This window comes from Toxotes jaculatrix, chromosome 19, assembly GCF_017976425.1.
Source record: "Toxotes jaculatrix isolate fToxJac2 chromosome 19, fToxJac2.pri, whole genome shotgun sequence".
Classification (NCBI taxonomy): domain Eukaryota; kingdom Metazoa; phylum Chordata; class Actinopteri; family Toxotidae; genus Toxotes; species Toxotes jaculatrix.
The window spans coordinates 12,071,894-12,084,887 of NC_054412.1; the positions used below are offsets into that span (position 1 = coordinate 12,071,894).

Below are 12,994 nucleotides of genomic sequence, written 5' to 3' on the forward strand. Positions count from 1 at the left end.
CAGTGTGAGATTCACAGGGGCCATCTCTCAGCATCAGTGCTTTTACTTCATTTCCTTTTACTGATGTGAGGCGTATTTTAAAGTAACGTATTACCACTTTTATTCAAGTAAACGATCCGAGCACTCACTCCACCACGACCCATTTGCTAGAATACAAATGTGAGACGATTTTAAATAGCAATAACTGAATTTTATATCCTTTCAGTCTGCTGTATTTGCATAACAACTGTGTGGCTGTGACTCTGTTCCTTTTACGTTAGTGAGAGGGGGCGGGTCCCGGCCGTGAGGGCGGACCGTTTTGATACAGGGGGAGAAAAAAAACAATCGGTCTACTCTACTCAGCAAACATCCATGAGTAGCTGTAATGCAGAGAGGGATACAGGTCGCATCACCACAGTCCGTAGGAAACAAGGTACCAGCAGGTTGTCAAGATACCACCGATCACAACGGAAAGAGCGTTTGCTGGCGGTGAGTGTAACCGTCGTTTCTTTTTTTTTTTTTACCTTCTTCAGATTCAAACGGAGGAATTGTGTCGGTACGCCGCCGCCGCGCGTGCTCTAAGCTGTTTTGTGGGAGTTTGTCAACAAACATGCGGGGAGCTCGGGGCATGCCCGGGCAGAGACGAGATGAGCGGACCCACCAGGCTGGTGGCAACTGTGGCAGAGAGCAAATGTGGCAGAGAGCGTTTATAGATGCACTCCGTGTCCTGCTCTGAATATCAGTGAGGTTTTTCTCTTTAGTTTCAACGGACCAAGTGAGTAAGCGACGGGTTCAGTCCGACACCTCTTGCGCGTGGATTCATTCTCAACGTCCCGGCTGATGTTCTCCCGGTCTTTGAGGCACAACCGTTGGTCTGTAGTTCTTTTTTTTTTTTGTTAGTTTGTTTTTTGGTTTTTACACAAAACTACAGCTAATTAGCACGGCTTAACGCCACAGTTTAAATGGACTGTCCTATTGTTTGTTTCCCGCATTAGTAGCTAATATCTGCTTCGAGTGAGTGAACATAGCGGCTTTCGTAGCTCAGAGGTGTTTGTTTTGGGGAAGAGCTGTCAGGCGAAGTGAAAAGAAAAGTGGCAGCGGAGGATAGTGGCAGCAGAGCGAGTAACAGTTATAAGGCGGTCCTGCATATTTCTGAAATACTACCAGTTTGTTTGTTATCGCCATTACGAGTAAAAAAAAAGAGCCATAGCTCAGGCATTAGTTGTAGCTAAGAAAAAAGAAAGAAAGAAAACCGGGAGGGAGAAAAATTCTCAACTTTAGCTGTAGATGTTATCTTTATTGAGTAGTGCCATGTGTCAGCATCCTGTTTTGGACAGTTTGTTCACCAGAAGCCGTGAGGAGTGCTGCCAGGTTGTGGATTCTGTGTCTACAGTGATGAGCGGTCGGAACTGGCGTGTTTACGCACCGAGCTGCCCAGGGCATTGTGCTCCCTGATGCGGATAAAGATGCAGCATATGTCCGGTGGTCGTCCGGAGCCCACCTATTAACATTTTGAAACAACTTGATCAAAATTCTAGTTAGTTATTATTATTATTATTATTGTTGTTGTGCCGTTACAACAGTTTTGCATCCCCGTGGTAACCTACGACAAAAACATCATTCACCATACAAATACAAAACATTTAGCTGGATTAGCTCTTGTTCTCTTGCGCTGATAGGTAAAGCAGGGTTCATGACTTTATTGGAGCATGTCATTTGCACACTGATATCCACATGAAGGCAGTAGGTGAAATAGCAGCAGAGCTCACCTTGTCTGCACCCTCAGCCCGAGGATGGAGGAGAGCCTGGTGCACAGATGGTGCAGCAGAGGGAGCCACTCTCTTCTGCAGCTCTGAGGCTCTGACCGGCACTGTGGTGGCTGCCAGGCCTCCCTGCAGCCCCAGGCACTTTGTGTGTGTGTGTGTGTATGTGTGTATGATGTGATGTCTTTCTGTGTGTCTCCTGGTCTATGTTTGATTTTTTTTATGTGTCTGACACTATGGTAATCTTGCCAGACCTCTGTTGACTGTCAGTGGAAATTCATGACAGGGCTCACATTGCTACACAACACAAGTGCACATTTGATCTCAGTGAAACTTACTGCCCAGAGATGCCCCACTGCTTGGATAGAATTAATAAATCTACTACTTACCTTTCCTGGAGGAGAGGTTAATACAAATTTGGGCTGTTCTGAATTTCAGTAATGCACAATTACTTAGCGCACACTGGCAAAATGGACCAATTTCATACTTAAATGCCCTTGGAACCATGGAGGCCATAGGGTCTGTGGGTCAATAATGTATTTATTGTTTACCATTAAATAGACAGTCTGATTTACATACAATATCCCTTTCAAGTCACTGGGGAAGTGGTCCCACAGTTTTTACTCTACAGCTGTTCAAGATGTTGTTTCCTCCTTTGACTCCATATGATATGACATCATGCAAAGGGACAGTTTCACTAAGAGTTATACAACTGGCCGCCTCGCTCAGTAAACACAATACCAGCGTATCCAGTTTCAGCTTTTTCATTTACCAGTCAACCCAGCCCATTTGTCTCCACTTGCACAACAAAAGCACAAGACGGACACCCTTGACAAAAAGATGAAACAGTAGTTCAGATTGTGGCATGTGGCCAACAAGGAAGAGAGTGCAAATGTTTGCTTTCAGCAGGCACATTGGAGGATGGAGTGAAACTCGTTATCTCCCTCATGAAACGGCTGCTGCATGCAGCACATGCCAGTCTAGCCAGAACTTTGGTTTCACTGAGGTTTCACTCACACTCACCACCTGCTACTGAGTGTGTGTATGTGTTGATATAGTAGACAGGCGACTATAAAGTGATTGTGTGGTTTAGAGAGAGGAAAAGGTGAACATAGGTCTTAATGTAGAGCAGCAAAATTGCGCAGGAGGGACCTAATCCCCTGACTGTGCACTGGCCCATGGCACACTGTTCCAGATTAAGATAATTCTGAGAGAAAAAAGCCTCTCCGGTGGATCTTTTGGCACTCAATTACAATTTGGCTCATTATCAAGAATGGCTTGGCAAAATCAGCTGCAGGAGGGTGGCAAATCTGGCGTAGCATTTTTAGCCGCCCACCGGGTCCCCCCTACTCAGGGTGTTTCCATACATTTGGCTCCTGTTGCTACTCATCTCTGTGCTAAAAAAAGAGAAGATGGCTGTAGCTGCATCTGGCCTCTTGTATGTTTATCGTCCTTCTGCACATATGGATTTACATTGCCAGATCCATCTGTGCTTCTGAGGCGATTCATCTCTCCTTGTTTGTTTACAGTATTACCTCACACAACATAAGCCTCTTAGAGGGTATTATAATGTCTAATGATTTATTTCCATTTAATGTAGACCGGGTGAGATAATTTTCCATCTGCCAGAGGGAAAAGTTTCCACTGATAACAGGATGATATTTGGCAGTTTTTGTTTGGTCTTGAAACAAATCACACCCAAATTACCAACGAGCCCAAAATCATAAACACATAAGTATGAGTCAGGCACAGTATTTACCCTCTCAAAACGCTTTCAAACACACATACTTGTCACCTCAATCTAAAGTTTCCACCTCGTGTCCCCTTCTTCTCTCCAGGGAGTTTACCGCTGAGGCGTCGGATGGATGATGAGGAGGAGGACATGTCACAGCCCATCTCGCAGCTCTGGGGAACGTCCTTTAGGGACGTCAAATACGAAGACCGAGCCTCACCGATTGCAGCCGGACAGGCCCTTGCTGCCGTCACCGCTGCCGTGCCCACATCGCAAAGTCACAACAACAACAACATCAGCATCAACACGCTGCCCTGCAGCTTGCACTGGCAGCCTCGCATACCCTTTCACGGTAAGGAGGGATGAGATATTTTGAACCACCTGAAGTGATCTGGGCTTACGGATTTAGAAACTGAGTGTACAGCATTGAGTGATGTAGTATAACCTCACCCTATTAGTCAGGCATTACTACAAAACAGACAAGCCTAGAAATTAATTTTCCGTGTAACTGAGAGATTCCCTTGTAGCATAATATGCATGCTAAGAACTTGAGAAACATCCCATTCAAAGAAATGTGTAGTTCGTTTATCATTAAAATATAATTTTTTCTAAATAGGTCATTAGCCTCAAACCTCAAATTTGCAAGTTCGTGGAAAAATAAAAAAACTGACAAACAATAATTTCATACTTACATAAAGGTAAATATCCACACTAATATGTCCATTGGTGTTTTTTTTTCAATCCAATATTGTTTTCCCATGTCTAATCAAATCAGTGTGACATCACCCTAATTGAATTCAACGAATGTTGAAGTAGAGTGTTGTTTGTTTGTTGACCCAGTGTCAGTGTGTGAGAGGTACATGTTGTTCTGGGTTTAAAGTCATCAATACATAATCACCATGGACTGTTATTACCTCGCCGTTCATTGTAATCTAACCAGTAATGCATGTCATGCACTTGGCTCTGTGCCACTTCTTCTCCCAAACACAGTCCAGGCTGCTCACTTTTCTGAGACATATTATGGTCTTGCGTGAGGCAGAATAGCAAGGCATTCTGCACACGTGATAACACATAAAAACAATTGTTTTCTCTCCAAGTGGCATGACTGCAGATGCGCATGCTAGAGGCAATGAGTAAACTCAGTGACACAGCCCACAGAAAGGCGGCAGTTCACTGAGGCTGTTGTTGATTTAATAAGGTGTTTGAGTTTTCCGCCTACCATCACTCTCTCTCTTGTTTGTGGACTCTTCAGTTGTACTTCGAGTGCCTACCTTGTAATTTGCCCTGCCACGAGAAGATCTGATAAAACCTGTTTGGGTTTGCCAGCATTATGGCAGCAGTTTAAATTAGATACAGTATATTTGACCAAGCTGGCCAGACACAGCTGTGTTTGAGGCCATTAATTGTAATCAAGATTGCTTGTGTGACCTTAAGACTGTCCACAGTGTTCTCTGAGGCTTTTCCCTGTCTGCTCTAAGATCAAAAAGGAAAACATTAGTTCTTTTACTGAACTAAAACCTACTTAAATTGAATACTGCTGCTCAGTGATGTATCTTTGCCTTGTATTCATCTTGGCACTGACAACAACAACAACAGTTTCTTAGTATTATAGACACAATTTTTAAGAAGCTTGATGTTTTCCTGTTAGGCAACGCTGGATTACGCTCACATTTCCCTGCTCAGTTTGAGCCTATGGAGGACCGGGGAGAGAGGCAGATTGAAGAGGAGGAGGAGGAGGGCAGAGGGGAGGAAGATGACAGGATGGCAGAGAGGCCCGGGGAGCAGGCAGGGGTGAGCGTCGAGGCGCAAATTGGCCGTAAACTTCGGGAGATCGGAGACAAGTTCCAACAGGATCACGTTGAACTGGTAAGTCTCAATCCCAAGCAGTAAAGTGGAGCCTTAAATGATCTTACAACCAGCTTTTGAGCTTGTATGCTCTGTTAAGCACAAAGCGTGAAAGTGTAAACAACATGAATACAAGCGGCCTTACATTACCTCAAAGTATAAATGGATACCCAACCTACTGACTCAATTCTCTAATAGTGAGCAAGGAACACTTGGTCCAATGTGCTGCAAGGACTGAAACTGTATATTGTAGACTTCAGATCAAAAGGTTGTGTGTTACTTGTGAACTATTTACGCGTTTCAGCTTTTACTTGATGAGAGACACGAATCAAAGCTACCTTGTGCCAATTTGTGGCTCACTCTCGAGAAGAAAGGGGAAGAACATTTAGCCAGCTGGACTGGCTACAACCCACACTGGATAAAAATAGTCTGTGCAGTGATTCAGCCACTTTCTTGGATACGCTGAAGGAAAAATCCTAACTCACTAATAAGGCATGATTTAGTAACTTCATACAGAATACTAAAACCAAGAAACACACATGCATACAACTTACAACCAGTTTAGTATTGTGGTCAAGGTCATCTTTGCCTTCTGAAACAGTACCTCGGTCTGGGCAGAGGGTTTTGGACTATGCTGCCTATTTGGTATCACAGTAGCACTGATACCTCGTCATTTACAGTCAATAAGAATATAAGGGTACATTTCCTGGTCTATAAATCAAAAAGAAAAGAAAATGAGTGAAATCCATGCCCCAATGTGTTTGAATGCTCCTGATGTTTTTTTGGAAATAGCAGATGAAATAGCCCTCTCCCATTTCTGACCAGTATCCACCATGAAAGCAGACTTTTAAATTGAAAAATGTCTGTTTGTTACTAGTATCCTTAACCTGAAAGCAGACAAGAATCTTTACATACCACATGTAGCATGAAGCAATTTGGGACTTGTGAAGGCTTTAGGGATGATGAAGGGAATTGAGCATGGAGACGCACTGTTTGCAAAGCTCCCGAGGGGAATAGTTAAGCACACATGCCTTGTGTAGTTCATGATGTGCAGTTAATTGTGCGTGTCTAGAAAAAAAAAAAGTCCTCATGGAAACACGGCAGGAATTATGTCAGAGTCGCATAGATGCCATTAGACTTTATCTCAGCTGTACCTTGAACGCAGCAAGGATGACAAGATGTTTGGTATCACAGTGTGATTGATAACAGGTCAGGCAGCTACTTGTATCAGTGTTTAAAAAGCAGTTACCAGTCTGAATTTGCACCGGTCACGACCATGGACTTAGTTAATTATTACAAATATACTGGGAGGGCCATAGAGTTTCTTATCAGCTGCTGCCGTGACTGTTTTGCCATGGGGTCTGTGTTGACAACAAGGTGTGGTTGATAAGTTTTGAAAAGCACTTCACCACTTATGTGGTTAATAGAGTAGGAGAGACTCGACGAACAAAAAGACGAAGAAGGAGAAAGAAACTGAAAGAGAAAAAAAAGGAAGACAGAAATAAAAAGTGAGAGATAGAATGAAAAAAAAGTGATATATGGTTAGACAGCTTGACAAAGACTTTACTAAAATTGAGGAAGAGCAGGTGAGATCGATGTGACTGTCACGAACAGGAGCGAGCAGCATGTCTGTGTCTGGGTAGACTTGGCCGGCTGTTTATATGCTCGTCTAAAAATAGAGTCTGACTCACACACTTATAGACGCAGCCAGTAACATGACGGCTAGCCACAATACCTCAGTTGTCCCGCTGACTGCCTCAGTGTGTGTGTGTGTGTGCCTGTGTGTGAGTGTGTTTTGGTTTGCGTGTATAACTCTGTGACAGAGATAAGAGAGAAAATTTTCTTTTTTGTCTGTTGTCTGCGCTCGGGCTGGTTTTTATCCTGCAGGATCTGATAGCGCCTGTAGTAGGAATATTCCAAAGGGAGAATAATCACAAGTGATCCTTTATGATATCCAATCACTTTTCTCTATCCTCCCTGCTGCTATTGTTAGGCTTTTTCACTTGTTTCTCCAAGCAGAAGTTTGCCAATGTGGGCTAATGTGTGGGTTTGTGTTTATGTGAAGCACAGTGTATTTGTAGCTTGAGTCTTAAATGTCAGTTTTGACTGCTTTTGTGACCAATTGAATACTAATACTCGAATCCAAGAGAAAAAAAAGGATAACCCATCCTAACATTAAGTCAAAGAGCAAAAGTGCACATTGTCAGTTTCCTTAATTGTGCGGGAGGCATTAACCTAAAAACGGCAAACAAAAAACACACACTATTCTCCTCTGCCTACGCAAATGGGAGCAGAAAGATGAGCCTCATGTGGAACAAACCAGGGTACTGTTTAAATAAGCACAGCAGTGTAGAATTAAGGCAATTAAGGACAATTAGGGTTACATTTAGTGGTGCTGGTTCAATTCAGTTCAGCTGTGCTAGTTCTGCATCAAATAGCCTGTGGCAGACTGTGATTGCTTGGCTGGTAGAGACCTTGATGGAGGGAGCAGGGAGAGAGAGATCGTAACAAGAATGCTTATGCAACAGGCTGCAATATCTGAGTGCAACTGTTCAGAAAGCCAGTGGGAGCTGTGCAGGATCAGAGACGAGGAGGGGGAGAGGGGAGATAGGAAGGATGCAGCAGGAATCCCTTCATCTGTCTGTAGTCCACAAGGGCTACACACCCCAATAGAAAATGACAGAGCTGGGACAAGGCAGCTCCACGGGTGGGAGCAGCTTCAGTTTGCTTTGCTTTGTTTTGGTAATTATTCAGCTGACTTTGCTATTACAAGAGAGCTGTGATGAAATATGCAGCATGTTCTCTGAAAGCATTTCACTTTGAGCTTCTTGTTTAGAAGTTATCAGTGCAACAATTAACAAGAAAATTAAAAAAAAAAACCTGAGGGGGAGATGAGTGGCAGCTCCTGTGGGTTAAAAATGTGTTTTACAGTTGTTATCCTGGTCATTTTCATTCTTTCATCAGAAAGAAAACATCTTAATAAACCAGTGTTACATTTAATGTCTGTCTGGGAATGAGAGCCACATCACGATACTGTACATTCTGCAGAAGTGTCGTGCAGGATGTGCGTGTGACAGACATGTTTGCTAGACACAAGCAAATGTTGTGGAAACATTCAGCTCTTCTTGGTCATATGGTTTTGGCTCACAGGGTTTACCACAGTTCACAAGCCTATACCTCAGAAACCTGTTATGACGAAATCAGATGGTGTACAGTGTGTTTCATAACCAATGAAAGTCTGACAAGCTCAGTGATTTATCGTGTTGAAGTTTTAAACCTCCTTGGTGCTAATAACGTCATGTCTCCTGTTTTTTTTTTTGTTTTTTTTCTGTCTCCTTCTAGTTCATGAGGCACCAGAGGCAAAACCTGCCCATCTGGATGCGGCTCACGATGGCTCTGTTTGGCTTTCTCTTTCCAAGAGAGGCTCTCATCCCCCGCCTGAGAGGAGAGCAGAGATGAAGGGACTTCCTGCTGGCCCTTGCCTCGGCCCTTGTTTTCCCTCAGCAGAAACAAGGGACCAGACTTTTAGCGATGGCACTGTAAGATGGAACACGGGTTTGGATTTTGTTTTCTAATTGAATATGAAGATGAGATGAAGAAAACACTGGTCACCGCTGGACGGAGACTGAATACAAATTTTTTTTTTTCCTTTTTTTTTTTATTTTTGCTGATTTGTTTAGTTTTTTTTCCCGCCTCTCCAAGAAGAAGCCATTGTGTTTGAAGAGATATTTTCGAAATATTTGTAAGATTACCTATTTTGTACAGTAAACTGCTCTTTTTTTTTTTTTTGGTAATTCAAGTCTTGAAGGACCTCCATCAGTCCAGGGAATGCCTTATTCTCTCCTGCCACAGTACATGCTCTTATGCATCAAGGATACCATATGAAAGAGATCAATTTTAACATTAGGCCACTTTTTTTGGCGAAACACTGTGGACGTGGACATTTCTGTGCTGAAGTTACTGACTTAAAACCTTGAGGACTCGAGGCACATTTCTAATTTATTCTCAGAAAAAAAAAAAAAATAAGCCCTGTACTTATCCTTTACTGTTCCACACTGGCTAATATGAAAATGGGTGTCATGACGTTGTGGCAGTGTTACACACTGGTGTTGCACTGTTGGTCAGTTTAGATGCGTGTTTTATCAGCTTCCACTGTAGACGTAGGGACATTATATGAATCTGTGTCTTTTCACTGGTGTCATCCATCAGCCTCTCCATCTCCAGCACCACCCATGTTATTAGAAGTGGCCTAACGACCCACTGTGTAGATTCAGATCTTGTTGTTTTAAAGGATAAACGCATGTATACTTGAATTTAGGTGTACTGAAGATTTTAGTCTCGCAACTTCAAGACCTGACATCGTAGTCGTGATTACTCTTTCAATTTGTGATCATTTGTTTGTGGGAGTGTGTGCTTACTGTTTCCAAAATGTGCAGTAATTGTGAAACCAAATAAGCACAAAGTCAATCAAGTCTCCTCTGTGGGATTACGATCAGGGAACTGGAAACAATCAGACAGCTGAAAGGCTTTGGATAAACTTCACCCTTTTCTAAAGCTTTTCAGGATTTCTTTCTCTGGCTGGATTGACAATCGCAATTTTGCCCTTTGCTGCATCGTGGGTCGCCTGTGGGGGAGATGACATTTATCAGCATTTTTAGGGGGTGAGCAATATTCAAGCCAGTGGAAGGAAGTAAAATCTTAGGGATCAGCTGCATTTGCAATCAAACTGACATCCATAGAAGGACATTTCCCAAAATACGACTGTGCTGTCCGTGAAATACGCCTCCTTACAAATATCTTTGTTACAGACATGTTTTGGGTTAAAGTTACAGAGATGCATTTTTATTTTATTTCACTCCAGGTGTAAATCTTTCAAGCACTGATTCAAGTCTGACGTGCTAATCACATGTATGAGATTTCCCAAGTTTAACCTCTTATTCAAGTGCTTTCTTTCACCAAACTGCCGGTTGTACATTCAGCTTCACTGAGAACTTAGTAAAAGCAGCTTCTGTACAGTTAAAAAAAAAACAACATTTTTCGAACACACAGACACATCTGGGTGGAGGAGAAAGTTTATACATCCTTGTGCGACAACTGCTATGTTAGCATTTTGCAATGACACAGCCACTGTTTCTCAATGTAAGGCTTATCAAGGAAAAAGTCTTAAAAGACTTTAAACGAGATGTTAAAAATTCCTCATTTGATGTGTTATTTCAGTCTGTTGTAGATTCATGATATGACCTTTTGAAGACACTGATGGGTTTTTTTTTTCCTGCTTTATGTTTTCATCAGGGAGTAGTTAATAACCATGTTAATCACATGACGCTTATTATGAGATTCTAAAAATCTGCCTTTGAGTGAGGACTCCACTGATGCTTTTAGTCGTTTGTGGTTTGCGTCGCTGAACAAGCAAAGAAGTTTCAATAGACTTGTTACTTTTTCCAAAGCGGTTTCCCTCAACACCAATGTGGAAGTGTGCTACAGATTGTCGGGAGATTTTTTTTTTTTTTTTTTTATTCTTTAACTATGTGAGTAGCTGAACCAAAAGTTTGTTTCCTGCAAGCACTGAACGCTGAGCCAATTCAGAAAGTTGTGACGCACTCTCTGGTCTGCAGTCCAAAGCTTCATCCTCTCTCTCTCTCCTCTATTCCTTAAACGTCATGTTTAACTACTCCCTGTCCTTACTGAGAACATTTTGTTTTATTTTCTTTGAGATAATTTATTCTAATTTATTTTGTGTATATTTGCTCAGTGCTACTGTATAGATGCTATCTCAGTGTGTACAGTCCTTTTCTTTTTACTGTTGATGTGCATTCAGTTGTGTGTTTGATGCCTGTGTGTAGGGAGGTTGGACTAAAGCCATGTGCCTCGTGCGTTCTCACACCAATGGCTGTGAGTCTTTACAAATCACGTGAACAACAAGACAATCAAATGTACAAAACGTGCCTTGTGAGTAACAGACCTGCCACATCATCATCATCAACCACTTGGCATAACTACCCAAAGTCACCGGTCACAGCTCTTGTTTCACTCGGGCTCTGTGAGATCAACATACAATAGAGTTGGCAGAAACAGTACAGCGCGTTCGTCGTGCCTCGACACAAACTAAGAATCCGTTTGATCCCTCACATCAGCTCACGAGGCACAGGCTCAACCTTTGACATCTCTCAGCACGAACGGCGAACGGTTTCACCTCGCAAAACCATCTCAATATCAGAAGCGACTGTTTGCAGTCAATGTGCACTGTAAAAAAAAAAAAAAAGTTTTTTTTTTTTTTAAACCTGTAAACTGTATTTTGCGCCTCTCTCTCTCTTTCTACTCCTGTGCTGAACTTCCCCTCTAGATTCTTGAAACTTTTTTAAGATCTGTAATATGCTGGATCGGCCTAGCTCGTTTGGGTTTTTTTGTGCTTTATTATCTACAATCTAGTAGGGCTGTGGGTTTACATTTGAAGGAGGAATGAGCCACCATGGTGCCCAGTATTATTTGTTTGTGAGATGGGTTGAACAGCACACTCGGTCAGTGCGGCGTTGATCTGAGCCTGTCGTTACCAGTCGCTGTTTCAACCCCGACTCAAGTGAAACATTTGTTATCTGTTCAGCCTTCAGTGTCTTTAATATCAAATTTCTTCGATCAGTTTTTTGAATATCCGAGAAAGAGTGCATCTTTACTGTCAAGTGCTGTGATTTGGTGTTTTTATACATTAGACATGAATTTGACACAGCTATTGTTGCTATCTTTATAAAAAAAAAAAACATTTTTAAGCAAAATTTTTCCAGACCTTTTTGTAAGAAGACAAAGAAAGAACTACAACAACATGACATTTAGGGTTTTTTTTGCTTTTCTATGATTGCTTTTTTTTTTCCAATGTTGTGGCATTTTTAATTTTGGATATTGCCAAGTCTGCTGTGTCACTCTCAGTTCAAGGGCTTTTTCGATATATGTAAATGGAGTAAAAATGCATGTCCAACATTCCTGAAAAAAAAAAATCTGTATCTTAAGGGTTTGAATGTAATTTAATGGAGTGAAAACCACAATATCTCTTTTAATACATGAACTGAACAGTGGAACTTATTTCAGACTCCCACGCTGTGTGAACAGGGAGTTTGTTCTGTCTTCACATTGCTTTCTTTACGTTCAGAGTGGTCTCAAGGATTTCACATTCATGTGTCCTATGAAGTGAGACCCAGTCCAGATGTAGCAGTTTTTTATTAAAGCATTGGCTGTGTTATCTTTGGGACTGCTCTGTGTCTTCTGCACGGTTTTCAAACAGCGCAGGACATGGAGCGATGGAGGGGACTGGAGGAGGACCGGGGATGTTTGTTCTTTTTCTAGTGCAATATGCTGTACATAAGAGCTTGGCTCTCAAAATCTTACAGTTTCTCTTCATTTCTTTTGTTGTTAAATGGGTACATTGCTGTTTTTTTTTTTTCATTAAAACTTTATTGATAATTGAAACGGCTTGTGCATCATTTCCATTTTTTTTGAGCACGCTCACAGTTTTACTCTTCGCAGGGAAACCACATTACCAGTCACTTTTTAAATTCCTTTTTAGTACAAACAAACTGCCTTAACTATGAAACATGTTTGTCCTGTTAACACTGGTCGTTATTTGGAAGAAAATGATGCTGTGTGGTAAATCCAGCAGAATCCAGGCAGCCAAAGACTAAACTGT

General features: G+C 42.0%; 1 protein-coding gene across 1 annotated transcript; it reads left to right on the plus strand.

Moving 5' to 3' along the window:
* The first annotated feature begins 347 nt into the window (after positions 1-347).
* bmf2 (BCL2 modifying factor 2) lies at positions 348-12,343 on the plus strand. The gene is made up of 4 exons (XM_041065178.1): positions 348-468; positions 3,581-3,826; positions 5,123-5,340; positions 8,662-12,343. Exons 2-4 carry the CDS (start codon positions 3,604-3,606, stop codon positions 8,776-8,778), a joined length of 558 nt encoding a protein of 185 aa, XP_040921112.1. The 5' UTR covers positions 348-468; positions 3,581-3,603; the 3' UTR covers positions 8,779-12,343.
* The last annotated feature ends 651 nt before the right edge of the window (positions 12,344-12,994 follow it).